The 15,347-nt window shown below is 43.7% G+C and overlaps 1 protein-coding gene across 26 annotated transcripts in view; it reads left to right on the top strand.

Moving 5' to 3' along the window:
* Positions 1–15,347, top strand: part of TMEM241 (transmembrane protein 241) — a 202,303-nt gene that overhangs the window by 38,202 nt on the left and 148,754 nt on the right. For 23 of the 26 annotated variants that reach the window (XR_008621913.1, XR_010110105.1, XR_004667496.2 and 20 more), the window contains 2 exons: positions 400–481; positions 14,982–15,059. Coding sequence is in view for 17 of the 26 variants with exons in the window: in XM_063597226.1 (XP_063453296.1) it covers positions 400–481; positions 14,982–15,059 (160 nt within the window). In the remaining 9 variants the exon portion in view is untranslated. The remainder of the gene's footprint in view (positions 1–399; positions 482–14,981; positions 15,060–15,347) is intronic. The other 3 variants (XM_055102532.2, XM_063597227.1, XM_055102534.2) reach the window with 2 other exon arrangements.

Here is a 15,347-nt window from a genome sequence, read left to right as displayed (position 1 = left end):
AGCTGTTTGGTGTAGCCTGGGTAAATAACCTTTTCAATTTTTAATAATTTGTAGTGGATTCAAAACTTTTGGTTACTTAAAATCCAAAGAATAATGTTCACTGCCCTTGGAAAAAACCAGATCTGTTCTCTCTTCCAAGCTGCAGCAAGGCGTTTACCATTTCCATTTCTGGGATCTCTTAGGCTAGATGATCAGTAATGATGGGATTGTAGGTAGGATGGCTTTATCTGCCTCCACCACTCAATCGATAAAGACCACATCTCACTTAACAAGTCTGCCAGGGATGTTTAGACAGCCTCTGTTGTTGTAGTTGATGCATCTGGAGGGTCAGCCTTTCCAGCTAGGTCTTTCTTAACAAAAAGTGGCAAAAGTGTTATTGCTTTTTTCCCCTCTTTTCAGATCTCATGTTCTTGCGTGGCTTCCTGCTTCAGTGCTGTTTGTGGGTATAATCTATGCTGGGTCCAGAGCATTGTCCAGACTGGTAAGTATTAGAGGTTCAGGGGAAACAACTCCTCTCTCCCTTTCCCCTTTGCCTTTTAACTTATCATGCCTCAGCTCAATAAGGGCAAAGAATCACTTTAATAATGATAATAATGGGACCTATTACTCCCTTTTGTTGAGTTGAAGATAATCAGATAACAGGGAAGGCCAACTTGTGTTACAAGGTGGGGATGCACAGGGAGAAGCAGAAGAAAGAGTAGTGGTATGCGTGGAGCTGGCCAGAGATGGGCCCTGCTGGGACTGCTTCCCCGTGAAGATGGGCAGAGTGGGAATGCCCCAACTCTGCCTGAATGCAGGCTGTCCACAGGACCAGGGAGGCAGGGCCCAAACTACTCCTTGCTTCTGAGGAACCAAACCCTGCCCATTGGTAATGTGGCCTGGTGAGCTTGGTCATGGATGCAAATGCCTGGCACAGGGTTGATGTCCTGTACACGGGGAAGCTAGTAAAACAAGCTGACTGTTTTGTCCTCCCACCACTTCTCGCAGGACTGAGCTCCTCAAATGCAGGAACTGTGAAGAGCTAAGTTACTTCCAGATACATTATTTGGAACTCCAAAAATTTATTTATTTTGCCATCAAAAGAGAATCCATTAAAACCATCATTAACAGAAGGTGGCTTAAAAATCAGGAATGATGTTAATACCTCCTCCAGTCTTGTACCATGACTACTAACTGTTTTTATCTATTAGAAAATAGTTGTATTCTGACTTTGGGGAAAGTGCAGAATGTGCAAAACATTTTAGTCTTTTAATGTAAAATTCTTGTTGTTATGTTAGCCCCTTAGATCTCAGCTATAAAAACAGTAAAAACAAACAAATAAAATCTGCCTAATTGGATAACAATGTTGTTGTTAGGACAGCAACTCCAAAGTTGCAAAATAGCAGTGAGGACTGTAATTTTGAAATTAAATAATCATTTTTCTTTCATGATTCATAAGCTTGAGTAGATGGGGTGATATATGCAATGGGGAAGAACCTTCCTGGGTGGGCCTGAGAACTGACCCACGGTGCACGTTGCTGCTCAGCTCAGACCACGAGGCTTGCCCTGGCTGTCTGCTGTGCCTTCTTTGTTCTCAGGCTCTTACCGCCTCAGTTTATACCCTTTGGCCTGCAGAGAGTGTTTCCTCTCCTACGCCATAGACTATTGGATTTTGGTAAAAGCAATGTGTTGCTCAAGTTCTTTTAAATTTTTTTCTAGGCTCTGGATAGTTACATTTGCCAGAATTTTGAAGTTTGAATAGCAAGGTGTTATGTTCATAATGATAATACTTTTTGTTCATACAGTGCTTTTTTTCATAGGCTTCCAGAGTGATTTCCTTCGTGTCCTTTTATGTGATTCTTGCAATCTTTTGACAGATGATAGGTGAGGCAGCTGCTAACCACTTGACAGAGGAAGAGATGTAGGTGTGGAAAGTCTTGCTAAACCTGCCTCTAGTCCCAGATAGTGGCAGCTCTCGTTTTTTTGTTTTTGTTTTTGTTTTTGTTTTGAGAAAGAGTCTCGCTCTTGTGGTCTTGTGGCTCAGGCTAGAGTGCAGTGGCACAATCACAGCCCACTGGAGCCTCGACCTTCTGGGCTCAATAGGCTCAAGTGATCCTCCCACCTCAGCCTCCCGAGTAGCAGGGAATACAGGTACTTGCCAATACACCCAGCTATATATTTATTTTCTTTTAGAGATGGGGTCTTGCTCTGTTGCCCAGACTGATCTTGACCTCCTGGGCTCAAGCAATCCTGCCGCCTCAGCCTCCCAGAACACTGGGATTATAGGCATGAGCTACTGCACCTGGCATGGCAGCTCTTCTAACTCCCCACCTTTTGCCTTTTCAGAATTGTTTCTTTAGGGCCAATGCGTATGGATTTTAGAGTGAGCCCAGGGTGTAGTAGTCGTTGTATAACATTAGACTCTTTCAGTTGCAAGTGTTAGAAAGCTCAAAAACTGGTCTAAGCAAAAGGAAGATTTACCAGTTCATATAACTGAAAAGTCTTGGGGTAGAAACCTACTTCACGAATGGCTTTGTCCAGAGGCTCCAGTATTACACTCAGAATCCAGTTTCTCTGTCTTTCAGTTCTGCTCCCCATCTTTGTTTCTTTTCACATCCAGCCCACCCCTATAGCAACAATGAGTGTTGTACAGCTGCCCCCAACAATGGGTGTCAACTGCAGCCTCACATTCTCACAACTTTAGTGGAAAGAGACCATTTTCCTGGTAGTTCCTGCATGAGTCCCAGGCTTCACTCTGATTGGATCAGTCAGGGCCACTGCCCATCCTTGATCTGAAAACTGACCACAAGGTTGGAATTATGTTGATTGGCCAGCCCTGGTTCAAGACTTCCCTGAACCATTCACTGTGGTTGGAGACACTTGGAGGCCTATTCATGTAGGATCTCTGCCTGGGTCCCAGATATGGAGAGCAGGCTGTAATGGATCCTCAATATTGGAGTGCTTTACCCTCCCCCCAACCCCCCCCCCCCCCCACACACACACAAAGAGGTACTGATACTAAGTTGCCAAACCCTCTCAGAAGACCATGGTAAATGTCAGTCTGGTGTGTTTTCAGGCAGTTGGGGAGTTCTGCAGCCTTCAACAACGCTTCTTGAGCTGTGATCTGCAGCTGTACTGGTCTTTGAATTCTTTGTTACCTGTCCATGAAGAGATCGACTTTGGCACGAATCAAACTGTTTAATTGAGCTGGCTTTTTTTTTTTGCAAGACATTTTGAAGAAGGAAGAGATGCATTGATTTTACATTCTCTTGCCAACTCCTTATCTTCTCGAGGACCAGCACTTTGAGTGGCATTCCTCTAGAGCACAGCCTTTTTTTAGAGATGGGGGTCTCACTGTGTTGCCCATGCAGGCCTCAAACTCTCGGGCTCACGTCGTCCTCCTGCCTCAGCCTCTCGAGTAGCTGGGACTACAGACACGGGCCATGCACCCTGCTGAGAGCACATTCTTCTTAAATAAGCAAAAAGAAGCTGTTGCAATTCAAAATCTTTGAACAAAGGGAAACAACCAAAAACCAAATACACCCAATTAGAGTGGGAGGAGGGCTGAAAGCAGATGCTTATTATTGTTTTATAGTAAAATAACTCAACCCAGCATCTTTTCTTTGTTTCTGAGCTCTTTGTTTTTACATCGTTGCTTAGAAATTCATAGGGTGGATAAACATGAGGCACTTGTACAGTTTGTGTTGGATAGAAAACAGGCATCAATATGCTGGTGCCAAGCTGTCAGTTTAATGAATCCATAAGGAATGGGAAAAGCGCTCCATCAAAATCCGTAGATGTATTGTTATGCAAAACACTTTCGGGGTAGCTCTGCTCCATAAAGCCCTCCTTTATCTGACAAGACCTTGAAGTTCTGTTCTCCTGATCTGTAGCTTCTGGGAGGAAGCTGAGTTAACTCTGCACAGATGCTGTGGGAAAAGCTCTTGGTTGATTTTTCTACCTCAGACTCACAACCAAATGATCTACAGAGTTAAGGGAAAGGAGATTTTTCTTGTAGCTGTCCATTCACTACATAGTTATTTGGGACCTACTATGTGTTGGGGGCATAAAGACAAATAAGACCTGGTTTCTGACCTTGAGGAACTGAAAGGGATGGGGCAGGGAGTGAAAGACACACAGCTCACCATGGGAACAGCCACCATGAATATTTGATGTTAAGCATGTGCCGGGCACTTTCTGTCACCAATCTTGATGAAGTGTGAGTTGGACTTGGGCTGATTCGGGCCTGCTTGCCCAGCTTTCCTACACTGAGTAAGGTCACAGTGATGATGGCTCTGATGACTGAGTGTCAGTCTTGGAGGGACAGTATGACTTTGATGGCTCATGACTCTTCTTATAATTTCCTGGTCAAAAGCCTTCTCAGCTGGACAAGACTGCCTCAGCCTGTGCTGGCCAGTGTTCAGAAAAGATGTACAAATTCATACATTACTGAGCTTGGTGGAGAGAGGCCATCCTGGCATTGGCAATTTGGCTCAAGCCATGCTGTTTTCTTGCTTGGGGGAGGCCAGGGTCTGCAGCTGGAGGGACCCTAGAAGTCTAGATCAAGGCACCTTGACAGGACAGGAATTGTTTTCCTTGCTGAGCTCTTTGATCTTGGTCCTTCCTAATGGCTTGTCCTTGTTTCTCTCTTCCATGAGCACAATATTCACTCAACATACTGGGGATGGAGATGGGATTGTGTGTGTGGTGGGGGGATGTTGATGAGGAAACACACATGGATCATTAAACCCATGTGGAGTGAGTTACTCAGTTAAGCAAAATGGTACCCGTGGGTCCCCTCTCTCTTTGTTTGGCTCCAATATCATAAAGGAAGTTGGATCCACAAAGGAAGAGTGTAAATGTTGGTGTAGAATGGAGCATCCGCCCCTAATGTCCCTGTTACTGCTGATGAGAGGCAGCTCCCTCTGTCACACTGTGTTTTCATCACAGGTGATCAGAGTCCAACTACAAGGATAAGTTTTTAAAATGTGGGCTCAGTGGCAATACAGTAAACTCCTCCCTGGATTTTTCTTATCATCTTGCTCCCTCTAAAAATTGTCCTGTAACTTTTATAAAATGGCTTTTTTTTTTTTTTTTTTTTGAGATGGAGTTTCGCTTTTGTTGCCCAGGCTGGGGTGCAATGGCGTGATCTCGGCTCACCACAACCTCTGCCTCCCAGGTTCAAGTGATTCTTCTGCCTCAGCCTCCTGACTAGCTGGGGTTACAGGCATGCACCACCACGCCTGGCTACTTTTGTATTTTTAGTATAAAAAATACTAGAGATGGAATTTCTCCATGTTGGTCAGGCTGGTCTCAAACTCCCGACCTCAGATGATCCACCCGCCTCAGACTCCCAAAGTGCTGGGATTACAGGCATGAGCCACCGCGCATGGCCATAAAATGGCTTATTATTAACATTGAACTCCTGGGGGAAAAGCTTCATGATGTTGGATTTGGCAAGGATTTCTTGGATATGACACCAAAGGCACAGGCAACAGAAGAAAAATAGAGTAATTGGACTTCATCAAAATGAAAAATTTTGGTGCTTTAAAGGATACTATCAACAAAGTAAAAAGGCAACCCCCAGAAAGGGAGGAAATATTTCCTAATCACTCTTCAATTGCGGGATTCACTTATAGGCTATATAGAGAACTCATAAAACTTAATATAACAAAAACAAACAACCTGATTGAAAAATGGGCAAAGGACTTGAATAGATATTTTCCACAGATGATATTTAAAGACTGATAAATCCATGAAAAGAGGCTCAACATCATTAATCATTAGAAAAATGCAAATCAGAACTATAGGCGATACCACTTCACACCTATGAGAATGGCTGTTACCAAAAAACCAGAGAATAACAAGTGTTGGTAAAGATGTGGAGAAGTTGGAACCCTTGAGCACCACGGGTGGGAATGCACAGTGGTGCAGCTGCTATGGAAAACAGTATGGTGCTTCTTCAAAACATCAAAAGTAGGATTATTATATGATTCAGCAGTTCCACTTTTGGATGTATACCCAAAAGAATTGAAAGAAGGGACAGGAAGAGATACTTGTGCATCCATATTCATTTGGCTATTATTCACAATAGACAAAAGGTAGAAGCAATCTCAGTGCCCATTGATGGATGAATAGATAAAACGTGATAAATACAAACAATGGGGCTGGGCACAGTGTCTCACACCCGCAATCCCAGCACTTTGGGAGGCCAAGGCAGGTGGATCACCTGAGGTCAGGAGTTCGAGACCAGCTTGACCAATGTGGTGAAACCCTGCCTCTACTAAAAATACAAAAAATTATCTGGGCATGATGGTGAGTGCTTGTAATCCCAGCTACTTGGGAGGCTGAGGCAGGAGAATTGCTTGAACCCAGGAGGCAGAGGTTGCAGTGAGCCAAGATTGCACCATTGCACTCCAGCCTGGGCAACAGAGCAAGAGTCTATCTCAAAAAAATAAAAATAAAAATACAAACAATGGAATATTATTCAGCCTTAAAAAGGAAGAAAATCCTGGCTGCAACATGGATGAACCTTGAGAACATTATGCTAAATAAGTCAGTCACAAAAAAGATAAATACTGTGTGACTCCACTTATATCTGGTACTTAGAGTAATGAAATTTATAGAGGCAGAAAGTAGTATGGTGGCTATCGGGTGGGAGTAGGGGAGAATGAAGAGATAGTGTTTAATGGGCACAGAGTTTCAGTTTTGCAAGATGAAAAGAGTTCTGGCAGTGGAGGGTGGTGATGGTTGAACAACGGTGTGAATGTACATAATGCAGTGTGAACGGACTATGCTCTTAAAAATGGTTAAGGTGGCAACTTTTTGTGATGTATATTTTACCACAATAAAAAAATAATAATCTAGGCCAGGCTCGGTGGCTCACGCCTATAATCCCAGCACTTTGGGAGCCTGAGGTGGATGGATCATGAAGTCAGGAGATCGGGACCATCCTGGCCAACATGGTGAAACCCCGTCTCTATTAAAAATACAAAAAATTATCCTGGCATGGTAGCATGCACCTGTAATCCCAGCTACTCAGGAGGCTGAGGCAGAAGAATCGCTTGAACCCGGGAGACGGAGGTTGTAGTGAGCCAAGATCATGCCACGGCACTGCAGCCTGGAAGACAGAGCGAGACTCCATCTCAAAAAAATAAATAAAAATAAAAATCACCTAGGTTCCAGTAGGAGTTTTTTTGAGGATTGTGTGAAAAGGAGGGGGTGATAATGTGTTCTTACTTGTCTCACTCAGAACTCCTCTGTGTTCCTGTGGGATATGCATATTTAGTTTAACTGAATTCAGTTAGTGGACTTGGGTAAAGTGTGAAGAAAACAGCCATTCCCTGAGAGCAGGCAAGTCCGCCCACCATTCCCACCCATGCGTTAATGCCAGGCTGGAAGACTGAGGCCCCCTTAGGCCTTCTCTGATTCCCTGGCATCTCTCTTAGGATTAGTATTTTGGCAAATTGGAGGAGCTCCTGCAAGGTATGTATTTTTAATATGTTGAGGCCCTTACACACCAGGCAGCTACTTTATGTGATCCTCAAATGAAGGACAAAGAGGACCTCCCAGCTTGTACTGGAGGCTGGGAAGGAAGGCAGTCTGGTCCTCTGCCCTCAAGGAGTTTGCCATCTAATGGCAGAATAGTAAGATGAATGTAAATAAGCACTACAGTCTATTTCATGCAAGTCAGTTTATGAATATTCACTTAAACATGCACATATGCATATTCAGATACCTCACCTTCTTCCAGAGAGGATGTGTGGTAGCTTACAAAAATAATTACACTTAAAAAAAGATAAACACTCTTATGAAGAGAATTGTATAAGAAATCTAGGTAAAAGGGCCAGCATGGTGGCTCATGCCTGTAATCCCAGCACTTTGGGAGGCCAAGGCACGTGGATCACCTGAGGTTGGGAGTTCGAGACCAGCCTGGCCAACATGGCAAAACCCCGTCTCTACTAAAAATACAAAAATTAGCCGGGTATGGTGGCGTGCACCTGTAATTCCAGCTACTCGGGAGGGTGAGGCAGGAGAATTGCTTGAACCCAGGAAGCAGAGGTTGCAGTGAGCCAAGATCGCATCACTGCACTCCAGCCTGGGAAACAGGGTGAAACTCTGTCTCGAAAAAAAAAAAAAAAGAAGAAGAAAGAAAGAAATCTAAGTAAAAGGTAACAGATGATGTCGCAGAGAGATTTAGCACATAGAAATTTATATTGTAGTATCTCACAACATAATTAAAATTGGGTCTGAATTCAGCTCTGAGCTTTCTGCAGCCAAATAAAAAAGTTATGAAAGTCTGGACACGGTGGCCCATGCCTGTAATCCCAGACTTTAGGAGGCTGAGACAGGAGAATTGCTTGAGCCCAGGAGTTCAAGACCAGCCTAAGCAACATAGCCAGATCTCATCTCTACAAAAAATAAAATAAGTAGCCTGACCTGGTGGCATGTGCCTCTAGTCCTAGCTACTCAGGAGGCTGAGGTGGGAGGATCACTTGAGCCCAGGAGTTTGAGTCTGCAGTGAGCTATGATCACGCCACTGCATTCCAGCAAAAAAAGTCAACTTAAAACACAATTACAACTAATTGAAGTTTTCCTGAGGCCTCATAAAGGGTAGGCTGGGTGACTCAGTGAGGCAGGTCTTTAATAATGTCCTTATAACACTCACAATACTCACCAGTGTCTAGAATTCTTAGTGCACATGGGGACAGAATGATGACACAGAACTGTTCAGTAGGAGCAGGTCTCTGGGGTAAAATCCATGCATCTCTGGTTATTTGGCTCCATTCAGGGCCTTAGACAATCCTCTAGGATCTTTTCTTTTCTTTTCTTTCTTTTTTTTTTTTTTTTTCAGAGTCTTGCTCTGTCACCCAGGCTAGAGTGCAGTGGTGCCATCTTGGCTCACTGCAGCCTCTGCCTCCCTTCAAGTGATTCTCCTGCATCAGCCTCTTGAGTAGCTGGGATTACAGGTGCCTGCCACCATGCCTGGCTAATTTTTGCATTTTTAGTAGAGACGGGGTTTCACCATGTTGGCCAAGCTGGTCTTGAACTCCAGACCTTAGGCGATCCACCAGGTTCAGCCTCTCGAAGTGCTGGGATTACAGGCATGAGCCACCGCACCCGGCCTAGGAACATTATTTCTTGCATGCACGATTTTGTTAAAAATTAGTCAGCCGACAGTTCAGAGTTACTTTCTTTGACAAGGACCTGGAGGTCAGTTATTCTGTATTATAGGTTAAGGACACACCTGCATATTTAAAAATCACCCAAATAGAAAGGTAGGATTGACATTCTTTTACAAAAATTGAGAAGTTGACTCAGAACTTGCGCTTGAATAGGGGAGTCGTTCACACCTCTGTAGAGTGACCCAAGCCGTGCCTGTGAGCAGGGTCAAGACTTTCCATGGGAAACCATTCTAAGTTAGCTCCAACACCTGAACAAATAACCAAGCCTTCAAAATTCCCCTCTAGGAAGTATGAGAATAATGAAATATTTCTGAGTGAGAGTTACCAATTTCTCTTTATAGCCAGAGAAAAATTTCAATGGTGCATGGATGAAATGTTGAATTTTCAGCTAATGGATTCTAGGAATAAAGTAGTTGCAAATTGTGTCCCTAATTAATTTGATGCATTTTCCTGCAGTATGTTTAATTTGGTCAATTACCTTTTCACAGAATTATTTCAAAAATGCTGCTTTGGGCTTTATGGTTCCTGATGTTGTGCCATTTTCCCTGATGAAGGAGAGTAGGACCTTTTGATGTTGAGGCCATTCCTACAGTCTTGACAGTGGTGAAGAACATCACCTAGCTTTCTGTTTCTCTTTAGCAGATATCTAGATCATCCAAAAGTGGTTTCAAATCATGAAGAGTCAGGTAAAAAAGAGAACCAGAACATATTCCTCAGTTTTCTTGACCGTATAATGGGGATTTTAATAATATCTATCTCATAGGGTTATTATGAAGTTTAAATATATAAAAGTGGTACAGTGTCTGACACATAGTAAGCACTCAAGATATCTTAGCTACTATTATTGCTTTTATCATTTCTTAGCATTTTTGTTTGGTTTAACAAAAATAAGTCCTGCTGAACTTGACTCCTTAAAGATAATAAAGGGCAGATTTTCTGAAACAATCAGTCGCTAGGGGTTTCCTGAACTAATGGGTTATAGTTCACATTAGGAATTGTACAGAGTTAGAGGCCAGGGAAAGATTGGTAATTAAAGTTGCAAACTGGCCGGGTATGGTGGCTTACACCTGTAAATCGCAGCACTTTGAGAGGCCGAGGTGGGTGGATTACCTGAGGTCAGGAGTTGGAGACCAGCCTGATCAATGTGGCGAAACCTCATCTCTACTAAAAATACAAAAATTAGCTGGGCATGGTGGTGTATGCCTGTAATCCCACCTACTCGGCAGAGTGGGGCAGGAGAGTTGCTTGAACCTGGGAGGCAGAGGTTGCCAAGATCGTGCCACTGCACTCCAGCCTGGGCAATAGAGTGAGACTCCGTCTCAAAAAAAAAAGGTGCAAACTGTCTTAATATTGTTTTTAATAGAGCCCTACACAGGCTGATAGAGTGCAACTGGTCAACTGTAGAGTAATGGTCTTTAAAGCCTGTTAGCTTCTCAGTAGAAAAAATGGCTTGAGAAAATCAGATTTAAAATTTATTAAGCAGGAGTAGAAGAAAGCCTTTTTAAAAACGGCATAGGTTTACTCTGAGTTCATCCATTTTAGTTCTTACCAGCTGTATTAGTCCATTCTCACACTGCTATAAAGAACTACCTGACAGGCCAGGCACAGTGGCCTGTGCCTGTAATCCCAGCACTTTGGGAGGCTGAGGCTGGCAGATCACTTGAGGTCGGGAGTTCGAGACCAACCTGGCCAACATGATGAAACCTCGTCTCTACTAAAAATACAAAAATCAGCTGGGCTTCATGGCAGGGCCTGTAGTCCCAGCTACTCAGGAGGTTGAGGCAGGAGAATCACTTGAACCTGGGAGGTGGAGGTTGCAGTGAGCCAAGATGGCGCCACTGCACTCTGGCCTGGGTGACAGAGCAAGACTCCAGCTCAAAAAAAAAAAAAAAAAAAAAAAAAGAACTACTTGACTGGGTAATTTATGAAGAAAAGATGTTTAATTGACTCACAGTTCTGCAGGCTGTACAGGAAGCATGGCTGGAAGGCCTCAAGAAACTTACAATCATGGTGGAAGGTGAAGGGGAAGCAAGCACCTCTTACCATGGCGGAGCAGGAGAGAATGAAGGGGGAAGCGCCGCACACTTTTAAACAACCAGATCTTATGAGAACCACTATCATAAGAACAGCAAGGGAGACATCCACCCCCCATGATTTAATCACCTCCCACCTGTTCTTTCTCCCAAAATTGGGAATTACAATTCAACATAAGATTTGGGTGGGGACACAGAGCCAAACCATATCAGCAGGTTTATTACTGGAGTAAGCAAACGGCCAGGATTTGGAACATACCAGTCATATTGAACTTTGGACAATTGGAGGTCCCGGAAGTTTTCACTCTGGCTTGACATAATTTGTGTGTCACAACTCCAAGGCTAGAAGGTGTGGGCTTTGCTGTTAGACAGGCCTGGATTGGGGTCATGGCTTTGCCACTGAACCAGCTGTGAATACTCCAGCAAGTGGCCAGTCTTTCTCAGCCCCGTTTTCATTGTTTATAAAATCAGGGTAATAGCATCTGGTAAGAGAGGTGCTGGGAGGAGGTTTAAATAAGAGAATACACATAAAATACTTAGCACTATGTTTAACACATTGTTGGTGGCTATTGTTAGTGTACTTTAAAATTAATTCTACATGTATAAACAGATCCTTTTCCAGAATCTGATCAGAGTAAGGGCCTAGGAAGATTGAGAAAACAACCTGCAGGTCCTAAAATTGAGAAAAGCCTTGTCGAAGTCTAAAGTTGGGTCTAGAATTATCTGACCTCATTACTGATTTTATAGCCAAGGAGGCAAAAAACATTTACATAAGGTCTTAATTCAGTAAGATCCAGCCCCCACTTTAATATTAGCTTCCATGTGTCATGTGATTAACCTGTCCAAGATTTTTTTTGCTGTCCTTTCAAGCCAAGAATTGGAAGGCCAGGGCCCAAGTTTGCCAAACATGGGCCTAATGGAGAAAGCCAACTTTAAAATATGTAATCTCTTTAATAATCTTAACAAACATGAAAAATAAGTTAAAATCTAAAAATTTAAGAGGAATAAAAAGAAACACAAAGATAAATGAAAAAATAGAAGCTAAAATAGTTCTATTTTAAAAGAAAAAAACAATTTGAGTTGAACTTTTAATGAAAGATAAAAATAGAAAATGTTTTTTTAAAAAGGTAAGAAAAATGTAAGGCAAGAACTCAGAAATGAAACAGTGCGAGTTAGAACAGATTACTAAAATGGCACAGCTATATAAAGCTATAGAAGTTTTAAAAACAAGGTAAAAATATGTCCTCCGTAAAGATAAAGAATAAATTCATCTGAAAGTAGGCAAGCAGCATAATTTTGAAGCAGGTCCTCTAAACTGGAGCAGTTTACCCAGGTTGGTCCTCTGCAGAGGCTGCTGAGGGCGGGGCTGCAAGTTAATGTTATTGACACCCTTTGTGCAGTGCTCCTGAGCCACTCATCAAGGTCCTTAACCTATAGTATTTGGGTCGTTCCTCTTGGCAGCTCCAGGCTATGGGGTATTGTTATCCCTGCTTTACAGGAGAGGAAACAAAAGTTTGGATGCAGGCCTTGCCCCACTAGCAGGTGGTGGAGCTGGAGCCCAGAGTGATGACAAAACCTGTGCTCTTATTCTCATTTTCTGCCTTCCAGGAAGCATCATTATCATTATCAACAATAAAGACAACAGGCCAGGGGCAGTGGCTCACACCTGTAATCCCAGCACTTTGGAGGCCAAGGCAGGTGGATCACTTGAGGCCAGGAGTTCGAGACCAGCCTGGCCAACATGGTGAAACCCCGATTCTACTAAAAAAATACAAAAATTAACCGGGCGTGGTTGCAGGTGCCTATAGTCCCAGCTACTTGGGAGGCTAAGGCAGGAGAATTGCTTGAACGCAGGAGGTGGAGGTTGCAGTGAGCCAAGATGGCACCACTGCGCTCCAGCCCAGGCAACAGAGCGAGACTCTGTCTCAAAAAACAAAAACGAAAAACAAGGCAACAGAATTCCTCTCCTCCTCATTCTCCCCACTCACCTTGTCAAGGCTACCTATCCATTAGGAGAGTATGCCACTCTTAACAAATGTCCCAGCAATGGGAAATGTGCAGTAGGTACCAGTATATCCTAATAATGCACTGTTACATTTTTTATATTTTCTCCTACCTTTTTTTTTTTTTGGCGAGAGTTTATCCAGTTATTCAAATATTTACTTCAGTTCAGTCTCCTAAATATTTCTTTGATGTGGCCCCTTTCCTCCATCTTCGCTGCCAGTACCAAGTTCAGGTCACCATCCTGTCCTTCCTTGTGTTCATTTCCTGTGGCTACTGTAATAAATTACCACATACTTGGGTGACTTAAAACAACAGAAATGTATCCTTCATAGTTCTGGAGGCCAGAAGTTTGAAATCAAGGTGTGGGCAGGGCTGCGCCCGGTCCTGAGCCTCTAGGGGATAATCTGTTCCTTGCCTCTTTCAGCTTCTGGTGGCCACGGCATTGCCCAGCTTGTGGCTGCATCACTGAAGGCTCTGCCTCTGTGGTCACATTGCCCCTTCTCTGTGCATGTCAACCTGCCTCCTCTTATAAGGATATGTGTGACTGCATTTAGGGCCCACCCAATAATCCAGGATAATCTCCTGTCTCAAGATCTTCAATTTACTCACATTTGCAAAGATCCCTTGTTGCCATATCAGACAACATTTACAGGTTCCAGGGTTTGGAATGTGGATGTCTTTTAGGGGACCATTTTTCTTTTTTTTTTCTTTTTCTTTTTTTTTTGAGACAGAGTCTCGCTCTGTCACCCAGGCTGGAGTGCGATCTCAGCTCACTGCAAGTTCTGCCTCCTGAGTTCATGCCATTCTCCTGCCTCAGCCTCCCAAGTAGCTGGGACTACAGGCACCTGCCACCATGCTCAGCTAAATTTTTTTGTATTTTTAGTAGAGATGGGATTTCACCATGTTAGCCAGGATGGTCTCCATCTCCTGACCTCGTGATTCACTCTTCTCGGCCTCCGAAAGTGCTGGAATTACAGGCGTGAGCCATCACGCCCGGCCTTAGGGGGCCATTTTTCATCCCATGGCACCCCTAGACTTTTGCAGCCCTCTCTGCCTCCTGTCTTCCACCCTGCAGCCCAAGTTCCTCTAAACATGCAGATCGTGTTATGGTCGGCTTTAAAACTCTTCACTGGTTCCTGGGTCCCTCAGAACCATCCTGTTTCCCAGTGTGGCCTGTGAATACCTCTCTACCTTCCTGTCCCTCACGTCCCCCTTCCTCGTTATATTCCACCCATGCCCCACTTCTTCCCATTCCCCTGAGAAGCTGGATCCGCTCTCTCCTCTGGATCTTGGTGTGCCCCTCTGCCTGGGCCACTTTGCCACCTCCCTGCTTTTTGTTTGGCCCATGCCAGTTCATCATTCAGTTCTCATTCCTTCACTTCACTTTGTAGTCCAAGTCCTCTTGGACTTCACTTCCTCTAAGAAAGCTTGCTCTGCCTGTGCCGGGCGGGGTGCACTTTTGCCCCATCTGAGCTCTCGCCTGAGGGGCATGTTTACCTTGTCATGGGATGTGTTCTCTATACTGGACACAGTGCCTGACACACAGGAGACTTAAATGTTTGTTGATGAGAATGCCCGTAGGAGGGGAACCTCTACATCCACCTACAGAGAAATACTGCAACAAAGAGCGCTAATCCACGTAGAAGTCTTTGCTGGAGTGATTATATATGTGGATGCCAAAAGTTTCCACAGCTCTTTATTTTTAAGCAAAAAATCAAGAACCATATGATTATGAGATCGAAGAAAATATTTTCATGTTTTTTATTCTGTTTTCTTTCAGGCCATTCCTGTGTTTCTCACTTTGCATAATGTAGCTGAAGTTATCATCTGTGGGTACCAGAAGTGTTTTCAGAAAGAGGTAAACGATCATGCAAAATGCTAGTGTTACTTCCTTGTTTTAGATTTCAAAGAAGTACTCTTCTTTTTATGGCCCAAATTAGTGTCTGCCTCTTCCTGCCACCAATCTCCAGGCAAGATTACCTGATAGTGATCACTGATACCATGGGACACAGTTTTGACTTTGCTGCAATTCACCAGACATACGTGGGAATCTTGTTGATATGAACTGAACTCAGATCCAGGCCAGGCTGACCCAGACCCTCAGAAGACAAAGAGGAGTTTGCTGTGGGCCTGCTGGGGAAGCATT

This window comes from Pan paniscus, chromosome 17 (assembly GCF_029289425.2).
Source record: "Pan paniscus chromosome 17, NHGRI_mPanPan1-v2.0_pri, whole genome shotgun sequence".
Taxonomy (NCBI): domain Eukaryota; kingdom Metazoa; phylum Chordata; class Mammalia; order Primates; family Hominidae; genus Pan; species Pan paniscus.
The sequence above is the reverse complement of the archived record's forward strand: the minus strand, read 5'-3'. Positions and strand labels throughout refer to the sequence as shown.